This window comes from Condylura cristata, unplaced genomic scaffold (assembly GCF_000260355.1).
Source record: "Condylura cristata isolate star-nosed mole 26May11 unplaced genomic scaffold, ConCri1.0 scaffold00030, whole genome shotgun sequence".
NCBI classification, from domain to species: Eukaryota; Metazoa; Chordata; class Mammalia; order Eulipotyphla; family Talpidae; genus Condylura; species Condylura cristata.
This window is the reverse complement of record NW_004567131.1, coordinates 18161320-18179636: the sequence shown is the minus strand read 5'-3', so window position 1 is coordinate 18179636 and position 18317 is coordinate 18161320. Positions and strand designations below refer to the sequence as shown.

At 42.4% G+C, this 18317-nt stretch overlaps 1 protein-coding gene across 2 annotated transcripts in view; it reads left to right on the top strand.

Annotated features, from left to right (window-relative positions):
* Window positions 1-18317, top strand: part of FRMD4A (FERM domain containing 4A) — a 402633-nt gene that overhangs the window by 294558 nt on the left and 89758 nt on the right. For both annotated transcript variants that reach the window (XM_012731291.1, XM_012731292.1), the window contains exons 6-7: window positions 11069-11125; window positions 11983-12005. In XM_012731291.1, the coding sequence (XP_012586745.1) occupies window positions 11069-11125; window positions 11983-12005 (80 nt within the window). The remainder of the gene's footprint in view (window positions 1-11068; window positions 11126-11982; window positions 12006-18317) is intronic.

The following is an 18317-nucleotide window of genomic DNA, read 5'->3' as shown; positions in this document are numbered from 1 at the left end:
GAAGGAGCAGTGGGCCAGACAGGGGAAGTCTGTTGCACCACGTGGGTCACTTCCCTGGCCGGGGGATTCATGCAGCCTTATTTTTTATTGTGTTGCACATAAAATCTACCATCATGCCCACTGCTGAGTGTACAAGCTCAGCGACATTAAGTGCATTCATATCATCTACAGCCATTTCCAGAACCTTTTCATCTTGCAAACCTGAACTTCTGTACCCACCAAACAGTTACACCCCATCCCCTCCTCCCCTAGTCCCTGACAACAACATTTCAAAGTTTGCCCATATTGCAGTATAAGTCACAACTTCTTTTCAAGGCTGAATAATTTTCCATTGTATGTATTTGCCATATTTTGCTTATCCATCCATTCATCAGTGAGCACTTGGAGTGTTTCCATCTTTTCACTATTATAACTATTGCAGTGAACAGGGGTGTTCAAATATCAATTCAAATCCCTGCTTTCAATTCTTTGTGGAAGTGCAATTTTCCTAAATCATGCAGTAATTCTATTTTTTTTCTATCTTTTATTTGTTGAGTAACTGCCACACTTTTACACAGTGGCTACACCATTCACATTTCTACCAGTAGTGCAGAAAAGTTCCAGTTTCTCCACATCCTTCCATACTTGTTACTTCCTTTCTGTTTTTAATTGTAGTTACTTTACTGGGTGTGTAGTGATATCGCATTGTAGTTTTGATTTGCATATGCTTTATGATTCATGATATTGAGCATCTTTTCACATACTGTGGGGCCATTTGTTCAATACTTTTGGAGAAATGTCTTTTCTAAACTGAGTGCGACACCTCTGCCTTGCATGCAGGTCTCGGATGTGCTGTAGTGTTCCTTTTCACTGGGGGACCCAGACAGTCTGCACCCCTTTCCAGCTTACTCCCTGTCCTGGGAGGCTCGCCTTTGCAGGCTCGGCCCCTACTTCTTGTAAGCTGTGTGCCTGAATCCTCACAGCACCTCTGTGAAGCGTACTCTGTCTTCCCTGTGAGGAAGGAGAGGCCCGCGAGGGTGTCGCTTCAAGGTCACATGCTATGGCAACCTGACTGCAGATCACAGAGCTCGCCAAGGGGCTGCAGCGAGCGCACACCCTCCCTAGAGTGGAAATGCCCCTGCAGCGCAGAGAACTTTACAAACCTCTCATACAGTGGTCAGTGGCTCTATTTGAAGACGTCTGAGGCAATTTGGCTGCGTATATTTTCACATTTAACTCAGCCGAAGGCAGAGGAATTGCAATAATCCTGTAAACATTAAAACCTACACTTGGAGTCGAAATGATCTCTCAGCTTTCACTTTTCCTTTTGTACTTCTAGCACACTCATTGCACAGAATAGCTCCCCCCACCCATTAATGTTGTGCATAATAGAGGACCAGGTCGTGATCAAATTCGGGTTGGGAAAGACCCTTACTGGTGACAATCGCTGAGCCAGCACTTACGGGGGGCTCAAACCCCTGATCATTCAGACTATAAAGTATTTGGGAGTTTTTCTGAATGGAGGAAAGTTACCAAATGCAGTTCCAGGTGTACAGAAATTCCTTCCTCTCTCTAAGCCCTTGTTTTCTCTTGATGATGTGCGAATAATAGTTCCTACCGCACATACCTCACAGAGCATAAGGGTGTCTATGGTTTTGCTGAGTGAATGTGAAAGCATTTTGAAAAAGCTCAGGGGTGAAAGGCACACACTTTCCACAGGGTGGCAGACTTGGGCAGCAAATGCCCAGAAAGTCAAGGAAGGGAAGAAATCACACTACTTGGGCAAGAAAAAAGTTGCCCTGAGTCATGCTTGGACAGAAAAAGATAAAGGGAGAGAAATCATTTCTAGCTCAGAGTTGTTCAGTTCTGTCTGGTAACAAGGACTGAGCTGGAACTTCTGGTGCTCACAGAAGACTCTGGAATTATGGGAAATAGAAGAGGAGAATAAGCCCTCAGCATTCATTATCATTAATTCCCCGGTGGAGGTGGTGGCTCAAAAGAGCCACACTCAGGGCCCAGGTGCCAACAGCAACAGCTCACTTGCTTACCTGGGGTACCACATTGTGTTGTTCTAGATCCCTATGACCTGTATAATGATTTAGGGGTGACTGTTTGAAAGCCTAGAGGGGAGACCAAATTGCAGCACAACATCACCTGTCCCCCTCCCATCATCAAAAATAATACTTGCTTGTGTGTAAATTGAGAGGGTTTACTTGAAACTGTTCGCACATCTTCTTTGAGCCACTTGAGTGAGGTAGAGTGGGAAATGTCAGCTTTCCAGAGGGAACGAAAATACATCAGGGAGCTTAAGGGATTTGGTCAAAGCCAAAGAACTGGAAATGTTACCTGTTGGCATCAAGATAGTGGGAGGCCCTGGAGGAGAGGGATTGTGACCAGCCAAGTAGACTCAGTGTCACAGACGTGGGTGGGACTCAGAAAATAAGTAAGTGTGGACATGTTCTGTGACACCTCCAAGCTTCATTCTTCTTCACTCTGGCTGAAGGATTAAAGCCCTACCCACAACCTTCTCAGGAAGACTAAGGGAGAGAATGCTAACAGTACTTAGCCCTGGGCGGACACACCAACTTCAGTTGTGGTAGTCCGGCCCTCTGATTCAGAGCTGTTTATCTTGAGGGAGTTTTGTTTTGTTTTGTTTTTTGCTTGTTTGTTTTTTTAAATAATATAATAGTTTATTTTTACATCATTTTGTGCATTTTTTTCATCTCAGTTGTAATCCCCGTGGGCTTCCCATCACCAAATCACCCATGTGCCATCACCATAGTCCAGTGCACTTCCCTCCCCCCACTGTTTTTGATCCATTGCCCTATTCTACCCCCACAAAATGTCTCTGGTATATGGCTGTTCATTATTATTATTATTTTCTCGCCTGATCCTTTATACTCCTGCTATGAGTAAAACCATCCTGTATTTTTCCTTTTCTTTCTGGCTTATTTCACTAAGCATGATCTTTTCAGCTCTATCTATGTTGCTGCAAAAGGAATGTGTTTATGTATTTATTTTTTGGTTGCTGAGTAATATTCCATTGTGTATATGTCCCACATCTTTTTGATCCAGTCATCCACTTTTGGGCATCTGGGCTGTTTCCATGTCTTTCCAAATGTAAATAAGGCAGCAATAAACATGGGGATGCAGGTATCTTTTGAATCAGTGTTTTTGTGTCTTTTGGGTAGATACCTAGGAGTGGGATTGCTGGGTCGCATGGGAGAACCATGTTTGGCAGTTTGAGGAGCCTCCAGTTTTCCATAGTGGTTGTACTAGTTTGCTTTCCCACCAGCAGCGCAGGAGAGTTCCTCTTTCTTTGGGGGAGTTTTTCATGACACCCTCTCTGCACTCTGGCACCTTGGAGACCTTAAAGAGCCCAAGGGCCAGGCCAGACAGATCCCCTGAAAATAATGCTGATCCCAGAGGCGCTGGTTGACCACGTACAGGTTTACCACCCGCTCATGGCCTGTTTCTTGGAGAACGATTCCTGAGTGTGTTAGAAAATACGTTGTTCAGGTAAACCGAGCTGTTTATTCCTGCTTCCTCCCAGTCCTTACATCTTTCACTTTTTGAGGCATTAGTAGTTATTTTATCAAAGTCATCTCTGATGTAGTTTAAACACCAAATGGTTCCAGGAGGATCATTATGTAAAGGAGTCCACTCCCCACTGTCCTGGCACTTTTCAGCTGCTGCCTCTGGTGTCTGCCTCTTTCTCGATAATTGGCTCAGGGTGTTATTTCTTGATTTACCCATTTTAGATTTTTTTAAATTCCTGTTCAGACAGGTATGAACTAGTTTATCCTACATAACCACCCACAGTCCCTTTCCCCTTTTCTCAAAAAGGTGATAGTGCAGTTCTGAATTAAAGCCACCGCCTTCAGCCCTGCACTGTTATGACTCACTCGAGTAGCAGTTATGATTCTGTTTTTTAGACAACCAGTTTGCTTCTTTTACCTAAAGGTAATAATTGTCTTGCTGTTACTTGTTTGGTTTCTATGGTGGTTTGTTGTTGTTTTTTTCCCCAAAAGTTTCTACACACACATTCCCCAGTTCCCACTGATAGGAATTTCCAAATGCATCAGGCAATTCATCAGTTCCTCCCTTTGCTTTGGTTTTTTGTTCTTGCAATCTGTTTTTCCTGAGAACTTCCTTTTGCAGCCTCCATCCTCTTGCTTCGGGGCCTCCTCACAGCCCTGGCCAGAGATTGCCTCTCCACCCCAGTTCCCAAGACCCCAGCTCTGGAGTGAGTTGTCTCGTTCCCTGGATCCCTGGCTTTCCCGTGTTCTGTTTTTCTCCATTGTTTTTCTGGGGGAAATCCTGCAGCAAATCCAGAGAAAACATATATGGGAAGTAAAGTGTTCGGGGTTCTTATAGATCTGAAAAAGTACATCCTACTTTCATGTCTGTTTAATGGTTTGGCTGGGTATTGGAAATCGAGAATGAAGCTCTTTCTAGGAAAATCAAAGTATTCAGTCTTCAGGGGTTGCTCTGGAACAGTCCCGTGTCCTAGACATTGCCTGTGGGACCCCACCCCACCCAAAGGGATCTCTTAGGATCTCCTTTTTATTCCCCCTCGTTGAAGTTGCTGGTTGTTTTGCCCTGCTGGGACCTTTGTCCTCCACATGCTGCACTCCATGCCACTCTCAGTCTGGAGATTCCTATCCCCAGTCCTGGGAGATTTTTTGGTATCATTTTTTTGATGACATCTTCCGCCTCTTTGTGCTCCTGTAACAGCTTTTCTGATGTGTTTTGATTCAGGAAGGTGACAGGTTGTTGATGGAAAGAAAATAATGACCAGGGAATGGACAGAACTCATTTAGAAATGTGTCTACTTCCATAGGAACTCTCTTGGGCATTCTACCCCTGGGGTATTGTGTTTTCCTTGGGAAGTGATATAAGAGAGCTGAGGCCTCAAGATAAACCTTCCAGTCTCCTCCCTTTCTGGGTGTGGCTTCTTGGAACACCAACCTGGAGAAGCCCGTGGGTCAGGTCCATGAGAGACTGTGGGCTCCTTCACCCTGGATGAAGGTGATTGGAGTCTGATCTCAGCTCTTCATTCTAAGACCACAGATTTGAAGTCTGCCTCTCAGTATTCTCCCCAACAAGATGAAATGGCTGGTAAAAGTTGGTCGCCACAGTACTTTTTGAAAGCTTTGCAAACAAGCACTATATAGCTAGGTCCGTTTCCAAAGGGACAATTACCACAGACTATAAATCTTTAAGCTCCAAGAGAAGTAAAGAGACTTGAAACCCAGCCCTCAGTAGTCTCACACACATCAGTGTGTGTTCCGTGCTGAAAGACTCTGTTTTCTTTCAGTTCAACTCAAGGAGCCTATGGTACACAAACAAGTTGCACTGGGTGAACAGGGGACTGTGAAAATGTCTTGGATAGTTGGATAACTTTTGGTGTGTTGATACGAATGTTCTGGCTCACTCTGCCCAGACCTGAAGGGCTTCTTAAAATATGCTCTCTAAAATATATTAGTCACATTTAAATCATGCCTGATCATGACACTAACCTTGTCCAGCAGTGATAAGCAGAAACAGGATCCAGGGCCATCTTGTAAAGATTAACTACCATGTGCTCTTGGGTTGGAGGAAAAGTAGCTTGAACCTTCAGAGCACTCTATGATGATCGCCTTGTGTGACCTGCCACTGAACGAGGCACATAGCTAATGGACTGTTTTCCAACCCGAGAAGCACAGACTCACCTGTGTCCTGCGAAATTACCCACTCTGGTGTCTACCCATACCTCCTGAGAGAAGATCATGTCTAAAAAAGAAAAGCCTAGAATTTCCTGTTTTCCTTAAGCTGAGGGGTCTTGTCCAGCCTTTTGTGAGATAGCCACATTGGTCTGGGAACTTCACCTATGTGACAGATTAAATAATCCTCCTTAGGTCATCTTTGCCTCTTAGGTCTATCACTCTTGTTGAGAAGAATAAGTGGTCTTGATCCCTTTATCCAAGATCTTCAAGGAACTTTGCTAATAAGTGGGTGATATCATCATGTCTGAAGATGAGAGAAACAAAGCCCAGAATCGTATCCCACAGGACAGAGCAACCAACAAAATAGTAGCCTTCAACTTAACAGAAGGCTGTGCTATCTCCTCATTTGATTATTGTAGGTGTAGTGTGAGTGCCAAGTGGTAGACACTGGCAGGAAAGAAGGACAGAGAGGGGCTTTCATCCTCAACCCTCTCGAAATAGACTTGCATGGCGTCATCTCCTTGGCTGTGGCCAGCGTCAGTAAAGGAGATTCTTCAGGATGGTGAGATGGTGGGCCAGCAGAGACTGAGAGAAATCCCTTAGGAGCATAGCAGCCCACCATGCACAGCCTGAACCCCAGGGATCATTAGACAAACATGAAGCGACTTGACTGATGAAAAACTGGCAAGGAGCTAAGAAAGAGGAGTTGTGCAAGATCACCTCACTCTTAGCCTGCACTGCAGCCCCTGTTTGCCTTCAGGTAGTCATTATGAGTTGGGCAATGAGGCAGAGCAGCTGCAGAGGCCCAGGGAGGCCAGGTATGGGCATCCAGCCCCTCTGTGATGGCGTCCACGGTGATCAGGACGCACGCAGGTGTTTATACACACACACAGTGCTCCCACCTCTGAAAGTCTATGTCTTTCATGCCTATAAATGTTTAAAATCCTGAAGAACAGAGGCAAAACTAAATAGAGGCTGAACACCAAAAATCGAAAAGAATCAGATAGACTTGGTATTTGTAGTGTTTTATCACTTCTCATCACATCTACATTTAGGTCTCACGAAACTCAGTAAAATCATTTGGAAAAGAAATTGGGTGCCTCCCTTCCCCAGTCTACTGAGGAGGTAGCTCATGTTGGTCAAATGATTGATTCAGTGTCCTGAGGATGTTGGGGTGGTTGGAACTAGAAGCTGAAAATGTCGGGTGAGAATAGAAAAGACCTTTTTTATTTTTATTTTTTTTTTCAGATTTATTTATTTGTGTACACAGAACTGGGGTATAGGCCAGAGGTGCAGGGGCGGTGAGAGGATTCACCAGAGACAGAGTGGGGAGCAGAACAGGCCGATTGATGAAGTACACTGCTGAGGGGAGCAGCGGGTGGGTCAGGAGAGGTCTGCCACACCATGTGGGTCACCTCCGGGTCAGGCAGGGATTGAACTCATGCTGAAGTGGCTTTAGCTTCTCAGTGCTGTGCTTTAACCCACTGTGCCACCAGAGAGGGCCCCCAAAATAGAAAAGATCTTAGGGAGGATGGCAAGGAACTGTAATCTTGAAACATTTTTATGGGTAAAAAGAAAGGTGGTAACAGTTAGTGAGGATCCTTGGGGAGCCCTGGGCCAACCCTCAAGCCTTCTGAGTAGACTTTGCAAATGTTGTTCTCACTGAAATCTCGTTATATTATAACCTCCTGCTGTAATTATCTCATTCATCTTACATGACAGCTGCAATTTCTGTAATTCCTGACCATGAGGGACACTTTCCATTATGTTCCTCAGTTCAGTGTAAAGACCACCCTCTCAGCCTCCTGAGTGAGAGGATTATGATGAGCCCCTTGGCTTGCAGGACTTTGGAGAATGTCCATAACTCCTGCTATTTGAGGTTCTCGTGGGGCTGTTTGCTTAGAACACTTGGAACCCGCTGGGTGGAAATCTTCCTGAGGATGTTATGAGCCTTAGTGCTGCTGATAAATGACCACAGGCCTCTTCCTTCAGGACCAATCACTGTTGGTCCATCTGGGATGGCTAGTGCCGTTCTCCCTAGCCATGCACTGCTCACACTTGCTCACACACATGCTCACACTTGCACGTAGTCCTGCTTTGTCTTCCTGCACCTTTCTCAAAAGATCCAAGAAAGTGGTACCAAGTCACTACAGTAACTACTAAGCATCACGTGTCCACCTTACCTTCTACCAGCATCTCCCTCTTACACGTGGTCAGATGAGAAAGAAGCACATCCAGCTTCTTAATGCTACGTGGCAGAGCATGTTTCTGACAGGAAGGTCCCAGAAAACTAGTAACTCCTCAGCTTCCAGGATTCATAGCACCGTGGGAGTGGTGTGATGTGGGCAGACAGGACTGCAGCTCTAGCTCCTGGAAGTAGAGTGGTACAGAAAAATCTCCTGAGTGCACCAGGTATCGAGGGAAAGTATTCAAAATAGCAGACCCCAGGGAAATGGGCAGAGACCGCAAAGTGGGGAAGTATCGCCTTAACAGCTAGGAATGTGCTCCTCCTACCCCGATTTCTAGATTGTTCCTACACACCCTTTAGATCTTCGTACTGACGCCTCTCAGGACAGACAACTAGGTGATTCTTAAACTCAGTAAACTTTACATGGAAAGTCCAAGAGGTAGTAACAGCACTTTTCCATTAGATCGTACAAATGCGCTGTCTGGGCCACTTCATTCATTTCTCTTGTACTCACCACATTTGAATCTCACTATTTTTAATATCTTCCCTGAGAAATAGTGACGGTCAGAAAAGGTACAAGTTCACCCCAGTTAGAGGTGTTAGCCTCCACTTACTTTGAGAACAAACACGAGAGAGAACCTGGATACATCAGCTTAGACATTAAGTTGTTCGTTTTCAGTAGTTTTACTTAGAATAATCATCTGTTACTAACATTCACCACCAGATTAGTGTCCAGCAGTTTCTCCTGAAAAATGTATAACAGACTGGCTCAAAGAAAAAAAGAAAAACCTCCCTCCACTTTCCCTACTTCTGCCCTCTCTCCCTCCCTCCCTCTAAAGCCCGGGTATAGATATTTTCATTTAGCAATTAAGTTGAACAGTAAACCAAAAGCGCCTGAAAGAGTTTCTTACTGATAGTTGGCTTTGAGTTGCCCCTTAGGTAAACCTCTCCATGGGTGTTAAATATTAACCCGTTCTTGAGCATTCGCCATAGCCTGGTGTGAATATTTGACAGAGTACACACACTCCAGCACACTGGCAAGGTCACAGCAGCATGTTCAGGAAGTCGCTTGGTGGGAATGGAAATGAACAGAGAACATGGTGAAAGTAGAAATGATCCATTGTGGAAGCCTGGACAGTGTTTCTGTTAAATCATTTGTACGCTGTTAAATGATTTACGTTCTGATGGGACCTTGGTAATCCCACAACTGCAATTCCAAGCATTCCTGCACATCCCAGCACTGACAGTCGGTATCAATTACCATGGCCATAAAGCTCTTGGAGCTGGTTAAGTATGAAGAATTATTGTCCCCAATTCTTCCATATGTTCTTGTTAGTTCTTTCAGTCCACACTTCCAAGGCGTGTAGCAAATATTATTATCCACCTTTGACATTCCTAAGCCTGAAAGAGAGTCCAAATGATTTTCCTTTCTCAGAAGATACAGACTTGCTCAAATTCATTGTTTTCAACAAATGAGGTCAATTCTGGACCACAAAAAAAATAATTAGAAAATCCATGAATCAGAATTCAGTTTATAACTCAAGTGAAAAATTCAGTCTCAGCTAACTTCGATGACAGATGTGGCTCTGAGAATTAAGCCCGTCCTTACTGAGGTAGGGAATGTGTGCCCACAGGGAGGTCACATGCTGGGCAAGCTGTGGGAGGGTTGTCCCCAGCCCCATCACTGTCATTAAAGCCTTGTGACCTGGGGTGAGTCCCTTAATGGTTTGGATTCCTATTCTTAATATTAGGGGGTGAGCTAGCTAGTCTGCGCCTGCTCTGACTTTCTGTACTCCACTCACCCACTGCAGGATCTGGGACTATTAGGGAAAAAAAAAAAGAACGGTGGGGGCCCTCCCTGGTGGCGCAGCAGGTTAAAGCACAGCACTAAGAAGCTAAAGCTGCTTCCACATGAGTTCGATCCCCACCTACCATGGAGGTGACCCACATGGCGCAGCAGACCTCTCCTGACCCGCCCGCTGCTCCCCTCAGCAGTGTACTTCATCGATCTGCCTGTTCTGTTCCCCACTCTGTCTCTGGTGAATCCTCTCACTGCCCCTGCACCTTTGGCCTGTACCCCAGTTCTGTATGCATAAATAAGAAGTAAATCTTAAAAAAAAAAAAAAAAAAGAAAGGTGGATATTTATTCTTAAGCATGACAACAAAAGGACCACGTTGGTTAATTTGATTATTGTTTTTGTGTGCTGATAGGGCTCCAGGACTCCCTTTTTTATTAATTGTGAACTGCATGTAAAATACAATGCTATACGCTTGACAGCTTGCTAGGACACTAGGTCTCTTAAGTGTTCTTGGCAACAAAAACAAAATGCAAGCACATATATACACACACGCACACATGGACACTGGGAAGCATTTGGAGGTGAGTATGTTTGTTAGCTTGAATGTGGTGATGGTATCACATGTATATACATAGATCCAAACTCATTCGATTCTGTATATTGAGCATACAGGGTGTTTTTTGTTTTTTGTTTTTCCAATCCTACCTCAATAAAACTGGTAAGAAAAAAGAGAGATGGACTGTATACATTTTGAAAAATATAGACACTGGATTTTTTTCAAATGCCAAAGAGAAATTTCCATTCCTTTAAGAACATAGCCATGTTCTTACAGATCACAATTAAATATTTGGGAAAACGAGTGGACCAGAGCATTTTTCTAAACTGTGGCAGTATGATAGCAGTGCTGGCCTGGGGTTTTCTGCAGCAGAAAATGTGCACTGGGTCTGCTCCGACTCCCTGGGAGCCCACAGCCATGTGGAGCCCAGGGAAGAAATGTCACTAGTGTCACTGAGAAACTCTGTTTTTCATTTTATTTCATTTAAAGAATAAGCAATCCCATTGGACATTTCCTCCACTAAAGCTCCAGTGATTCGTTGGGTTGACAGATTTGTAAGGGCTGGGGACTGGCCCCTTCCTTCACTTCTCATCAAGGTTGAACGATGAGGCCTTTGCAGTCACTGTGCAGACCCAGGACTGCCTGGTCGTTTCTCGCTCAGCTGCTAAGGGGACATTTTGGACTAAGTGATTCAAAGGTTGCCTCGGAACCAGAATGTTCTATTTGAGATTCTGGGGACCTCCTCAGAGAAGGAACCAGGGCCATCTTTTGGGAAGAGCCCATAAAGAAGCCATTGTTGAAGTAGCAGGCTGAGCTCCCTTCTTGGTTTTCCTTTCAGGAGCTGATCGACGTTGACAGTGAAGTGGTGTTTGAATTGGCCTCCTATATTTTACAGGTGAGTTGTCTCCCCTGCCATGGCCCAGAGCCATATTCAGAAGAGGGCTGAGTCTTGCCGCCTGTGATGAGTTACCCCATCCGCTAGGCCTCTATCTTCTGAATTATTTTTAGCCGCATAGGAAAAGCATTTGAAAGGAAACTGCATCAGAGCAGTAAATGGGGACTTCTGGTGTTCCAAAATTTTAAGACAGTGTATTTCTACAGAGGACACATGTGTGTAACCTGATCCTGGGGAAAAATGCTGACCCCATTTTCTTTGGTTTTGGCACTTTCTGTATCTAGGGAAAGCCAAGTAAATAGCAAGAAGTCATTGCCAAAGAGTCATTTCACCGGAAAGACAAAGAAAAGATCTTTCGCTTATGGGAAAAGAAGTACTACCAAATATTAGCAATACTGAAATTATATCATTCATTTATTCTGCCCACAAAGATGACTGCTTAGCTACTGTGTGCAAGAAGTTATACCAATTTACTGAAAGTTCTCTGGTTCCTGCCTCCAGAGTCTTTAGTATATAATTAGGATAAAAGAAAAAAAGAAATTTAAGAGATTGACAATTCTACTCAAATATACACATTCAGATCCAGAATTTTGAAACTAGAAAAAAAAATTGCTTAGGCCAAGTGATAGAAACTTACATTTGGTTGTTATGAATCATTTTCTTTATGTGTAACTTTCTGTGGTTTAGTGTCTTATATTCAAGTGGCAAATGCATACATCCTTTTAATTTATATTCTAGTAGTAGATGGGAAACTGAATTTAGCCCACAGAGGGTTTGCTATAACTATAGGGAGTATTTAAATGTTTGTCACATGGGGTTGGACTGTTTCACTGATGTTGGACTTCTTTCTTCTACAGGAGGCAAAAGGGGATTTTTCTAGGTGAGTAAATGAAAGTCTTTTTGCTTAAAATGTATTTGGTTGAAACTCTATGAAAAGAAATAATTCTGTCTGTCTTTTGTGGGAGAACGATGTTACATGTTAATAATGAGTTCTTGTTCTCAGCTTGTCAAGTGAAACAGATACTTCAGGGAGGGAAAACAAAAGAATAGCAAGGATAGTCTATGCTAAGTGAAAAACCTAGAGATGTCTAAAAAGCTGAGCTGGGACCCCAGTGGTATGGATGTGCCCGTATGGGTAGCCACTGTATGGAGGTGTGACAGGCTGCCCAGGTGAATGGGCATTACAGTGGGCATCTGGTTATAGCAGGTAACCAGGCAGTTCTGACACAGAGGTGGATGTCTTTTTTCTTTCCATTTTAGTCCCCACCATCAAGGGACAAAATGCCATCCCAGCAGGTGATTCTCTCATGAAAGTGTTGCAACACCAGTTTCCCACTGGTACTTTCCTTCCCTTTTCTGACTCTTGGGTTGGAGAGAATGTGGACAGGTGTAACCAGCAGGAGTCCAGCACCTGCTTTAATTGATGCTCTTGTCATTCATCTCACTCAGCGCAGCCTGCTGGCCGGCACTGCGGAGTTTCCTCTCAGTTTTGCAGAGACTTCATAGGCTGGTGGTGGTAGCTGTCCACCCCAAGGACTGGCTGCCCAAGTCACACCTGATTCCTGGGACTCTGTTTGACACCATTCCCCTGAGAAAGACCCTGATTAGTTCCTTCTTGAGAATCAAGGGCAAGAGGCAAAAAGACCAGATCACGTGGATAGGAAGACAGTGTTAGAAATTAGCAAAATTGGCATTGAAAAGAAACATCTACTGTGCCTCCACACCATCAAGGAACATGGATGATTTCTCATGCGCTAAAGGAGTTGGTCTGGAAACGCCATGTGAACAGGCCCATGTGGTGGCCTACCCAGACCTGTCTAGTGCTGTTAAGTTCACGCATTGACTGATTTTTCAGGTCTTCACTGCTTCCTCTTTTGCAGTCCTCTTGCATTTCTAAGGCTTCCTACCAAAGCCTGGGGTCTCTGATCCCTCAGCTATCTCAGCAAAAGCAAACAGTTATTTTACAATCTAAAACAACAATAGGCACACTTTTGCACTGCAGGGCCAGAAACTAACTATCTCAGATTTTGCAGGCTGCACAGTGTCTCCTGCAGTCATTCAGCCTCCCCTCCCAGCACCACGGCAATAGGAAAATGAATCAGAGTGGCCATGTCCCAGTAAAGCTTGGTCAGCTCCGAAACATGAATCTCATATAAAATTTCATGTATCACAAAGCATTCTTCTCTTGAGGTTTTTTCCCAACCATTTTAAAATGTGAAATTTTTAGATCACAGGCCACAGAAAGATACAGGAGGCCAGGTCCAGCCAGTAGTTGTTAGTTTGCTGACTACTGATTCTAAGATATAGCCCCTTCAGCTCCGTTTGAATATTCGCATGAGGGACCCAGGCCTTTCTTTGATTTGGGTTTCCCAAATTGTTGATATAAAGCAGAAGTGATCATCAAAAATTTTTGACTAAGGCTTTTTTAACAGAACCTTTAGCAGGAGGCCTTGAACACAGGTCACTGGTAACTCTTTACTGAATGTTGAAGAAAAAACATTCTCAGGCTGTAGAGACTGTACTTGGCTGCATGGTTTTGGGCAACTATTTTATGTTCTTCATGTGGTATTGGACTTGTCGGGTTTTGATAAGGGCTGTGCGGTGTCTACTTACAAAGATTTCTGAAGCCCAGGGAGAGTGGTTTAACAGCCACAGATCCAGTGGATTCCACTGTCTGGTCTACATCGTCCAAAGAGACTTCTTTCCCACTTTTCTTTCACCAGTTCTGATTCTGCTATAAATATTATTTATTTTTGAGAGTGCCCTGACAAGATGGAATGTGAACCGTGGACAGCATCAGCTTGCCCCTGCAGATCATGGGAATTTGTGGTCACAGGGACCACGGGGCGGAGGAGGAGCAGGCCTGGCCTGGCAGTAACTCACAGCCCCCTCGTGAGCCTGTGGGGTGCCCGCCTGTTGGCCTCAGAGAACAGAGAAGCCTGGTTGAGCTTCATTTGTCAAAGTGCTGCCTAGCAGTTTGTTTGTAACAGCCGCTGTTTGGAGAGAGAAATAGCTGTCAGGGGAAGGAAGGTCAGACACCTTATCCAAAAGGTCAGTTTATCTCCCACATAAAACTCACATCGTGGGAGGTGGAGGTGATCTATGACTGAGGGTTCCGGTTTTCTGCTGCAAGCCCATGGCCAGTATGCTTGACTGGCCTAGAGTTTTAGGATCAGAGAAGTAATTCAAAATTCCTGGTTTGTGTTTCTCCCCATTTACATCAGGGAATATCTGAAAACCTTGAAGTGGACCATATTTGGTTTGGTGGCTGAACATTAGGTATTTTTGATTTTCCATTCTCATAATGTAGTGTTATTAATAGTTGTTTTTTACTCTATTAATAATGACTGGCAGTACTGTACAACCTTGATTGTATTTAACAGAAAGGTTTTGACTTGTATGTGATATACAAGTCAATACACATACACACATGTGATATACAAGTATGTATTATATGCTGATATAATACATTTTCTTGAACATTAATAAAATGTTATCTCAGGACCCTCCCTGGTGGTGCAATGGAGAGGGATGCAACACTGCAAGCTGGCCACAGCAGCTTCAGTGTGAGTTTGATTCCCACCTGGGAGGTGACCACATGGCGCAAATCAGACTTCTCCTGACCCGCCCGCTGCTCCCCTCAGCAGTGTACTTGTCAGTCTGCCTGTTCTGCTCCCCACTCTGTCTCTAACTGCCTCTCAATCTTCTCACCGCCCCTACACCTCTGGCCTGTACCCCAGTTCTGTATGCATAAATAAATTAATTTTTTAATTTTTTTTTAATGTCTAATGTTCAGCCATCAAACCAAATGTGGTCCACTTCAAGGTTTTTGGATATTCCCGGATGTAAATGGGGGAAACACACAGAATGCTGGGAAAGGTTCTTCTGTAACACTCGATCGTGGGCTTGATTCTAAAATATTCTAGAATTCAGAAAATCAAAGATCCTTTTAAATTAATGGTTGCACACAAAAAGCAAAGCAACTTTTTCATAGTATGAGGGTCCTGAATCTATAATTTAATACAAGGCTGTTTTCCCAGGATGTTATTATCCTATCAATGCACATTTGAGTGAATGTACACCAATTACAGTTATGTGGATAAGTCTACAAATTCTGGTAGACAATTCCTTTAAATACCAAGGAAAAGGGTTATTTTTATAAAAGGGAGAAGTCAAAAGTGCTGATAGAGTTTAGTAGAAAGAGAACGATAAAGAACCAACCAGAATTAAAAGTACACAATTTCATGAAACTTGCAGACTATTGTATTTTTTCTTAGAGGCTCTCGTTTTGCTCTTTATCCCCTGGAAGTTCATTCTTACACAACTCCCTCTTTCCAGTTAATGGAAATGCTTACTTCTTTGTTTTATTGAACTTTACAATGACATGTTGGTTTCATATGGGGGGGGAAGTGGTTGAGGCTTTGATAAGAAGTATTGTTCATGATAGGAAGAAATATATGTCATACATGTTTATATTCTAGCATATGCTAAACGTATTGGTAAGATATCATTAAAAGTCTAGGAAATAGTCTTATCTAAAGATAATATTTTCTCATTCAAATTATTTTCCTTAGCACAGCATGTAGTTGTCCGGTTTCCTTTCCTGATATTATATGTATTTAAAAAAAAAAAAAGTTCATGGACAATGAGGAAATCAGTAAAGTTGGCATTTTTGTTTGAAAACAATTGAGTAGCCTAAAAAGTATTGACTGTGGTAGTTAGATAGATAAATATTTGGTTGCGAAGAGTCAACACAGTTTAAAAACAAGAATTCTCAGTCGATAATCATTGTTAAACACCAGTCAACTAACACACATTTTCGGTGATTTGTACATCCTGTCTTCACCCCAAACACTGCAGTGGTTTGAGAACAGGACACTGACATTTCTTATTGAAAAAAACTAAAAAACAAATCTTCAGTGATTGTTGAAAAGCAATATTCTCCTCTTTAAAAAAGGTCAATTCAGGGAACACCTCAATCAAATGAATTGGACATCTAAATTGTGTCACTACATTCTAGATCGGTTTAATGAAAGACTTATTACCACCCTGTGCTAAGGGAGTGTAAGTTACAAGAATTTGATTTTGGGTTTTTCCCTCTGCCTTTGATGGAAATCTCTAGCAGCCAATCTTCCTCGCCTAGTTGTGAGAATCACTCCATTTCTCATTTTTTTTTAATCTTTTTATGTCTGAAAGTACACCATCAAAACAGAAAGGGAAAAAAAAAATCATTGTAAATAACACTCTGCCAAATTGGTGAAGTGAAGAATGTACCGTGCTGACTCACACGAATACCCAAGCACACTACCTTTGCTGTGACCATCCACACATTAACAGGGGCTAGTAAAAACCATCTGTTCAATAGAATTTTCTTGCTAACAAAATTTATTGAATCCAGATCAGTAAAACTGCTATTATCCTGAATTTTCTGTGGTGATCTAGAAACATCTTTATTACAGAGAACTGGATGTGCTGATACTAATCATTGAAACAGGGCTCTACCGGCATGATTTTGTTAAGGCCAATAAGCAAACAGCACCTGAAAGAGGCTGATATTAAGGCAATTCAGTTAGATACACATTTGCTTACCATTTAGCAAAGCAATTCAGTTAGATACACATTTGCTTACCATTCAGCAAAGCCCATCATGTACACGGGGGTGATGGCCAGACACTCTAAGTCTATAAGCGCTGTATTCCAAATCAATACAGCAACCAAAAGAAAAGAAGAAAAGCTGTGATTGAATACTTAGGGCCTATGGCATATCTACTAAGTTAAAGGTTGCTTCAAATGAGAAAGTATCAGTTTATCAAGGAAATTTTGTCTCTGGGTCATCAACCTCCCATTTTTTAATTCTCTCTTTTTTTAATGCTTTTAGAAATAGAACAGCGCATGACTCAATAGAAAAAAATAGAGGTTTTCAGAATTAGGGGCTTTTCGCCTCCATTTTAGGTGGGCAATTGGAATATTTATTTGTGCTGAAAATTTTGCTTAAAATTCCACAAACGGCACATTCTGAAGTCTCTGAGCGAGCAGTTAGTAGCAAAGAACAGAGAAGGCCTTGGAACGTTTTATCCTCTGTAAGCCATGGGACCTTGCCCACTAGCTTGGAAAGATAACATGAAATTTCTGTGACCCTCTCTCCCCCCAAATGCTCTCTTGATTTTTTGTTCTTTGTTTGAAAGCTGTTCTGCCTTTTTAAAAAGCATTTGTGAATTTGTGTCTACGAATCTTGGCTTACTGGGATCTAAAAATTCCTGAAAGAGGCAGCAGACTCAATGATACCTCTTAGGCAATCCTAAGTTAAAGCAGGAACTTCTGATCAACAGGAAAAGAAGACGAAGAGCTAATTTTCTTCTAAAAGACTTCTAGAGTAACATAAACATTTGTATAGATGACTGTCCTTTAAAAGATGACATTATTTTCTTGTCCAGCTAACTGACAGCACAAAGAGCTGATAAACCTGAAACAGCTATTTGTAAATCACAATTTTGAGTGTATTAGCCTCCTTACTTTGCACTTACATAAGTGGTTTTACTACTATTCAAAGCTCAGTTTTAAATCATTAGAACATTTGATGATTTGGGTATATTTTCCTATAATTTTTTAAATTAGCCTCTTGAAGGAAAGCAGCTGACAGTAATCTTATAGTAAAAAGAAATAGATTTGGGTGAGACTTTCAGATTATTAGTAGAAAATATTCAGACAGTTGTGTTTGGAATGGTCAATGTATTGGAATACAATTTACATAACCTAATAGTAATCAAAACATGCACATTTTCCTTTTGGAAACTTCCTAGGGAAAAAGGTATCTATTAGACATGAAACAATTTGTGAACCCACAGAAGAGTTTTTGTGGGAAGAATTAAAATTTTTATAATTCTCAGATATTATTTTACAATAAACAAAGCAGGAGAGGAGGTCCTGATGTTTTTTCATGATTTAAAGACAGTGAGGGAAAAGCAGCTGGAATCTGTCAGGCAGCAAGACCTTTTGAAAGACACAGAATCTGAAAATTTGAAACAAAACATTCAAGCGGAAAATTTATAAATTGTTACAGAAAGTTTTGTTTTGTGCACAAAACTTCATTTTATTGAACTTTCCAAGTATGTAATTCACATTTATAAAAGCATCTAAAAGTATTCAGATTAGGGTATTTGCAGGATTATATTCTTTAAATTCTGAGAATTGT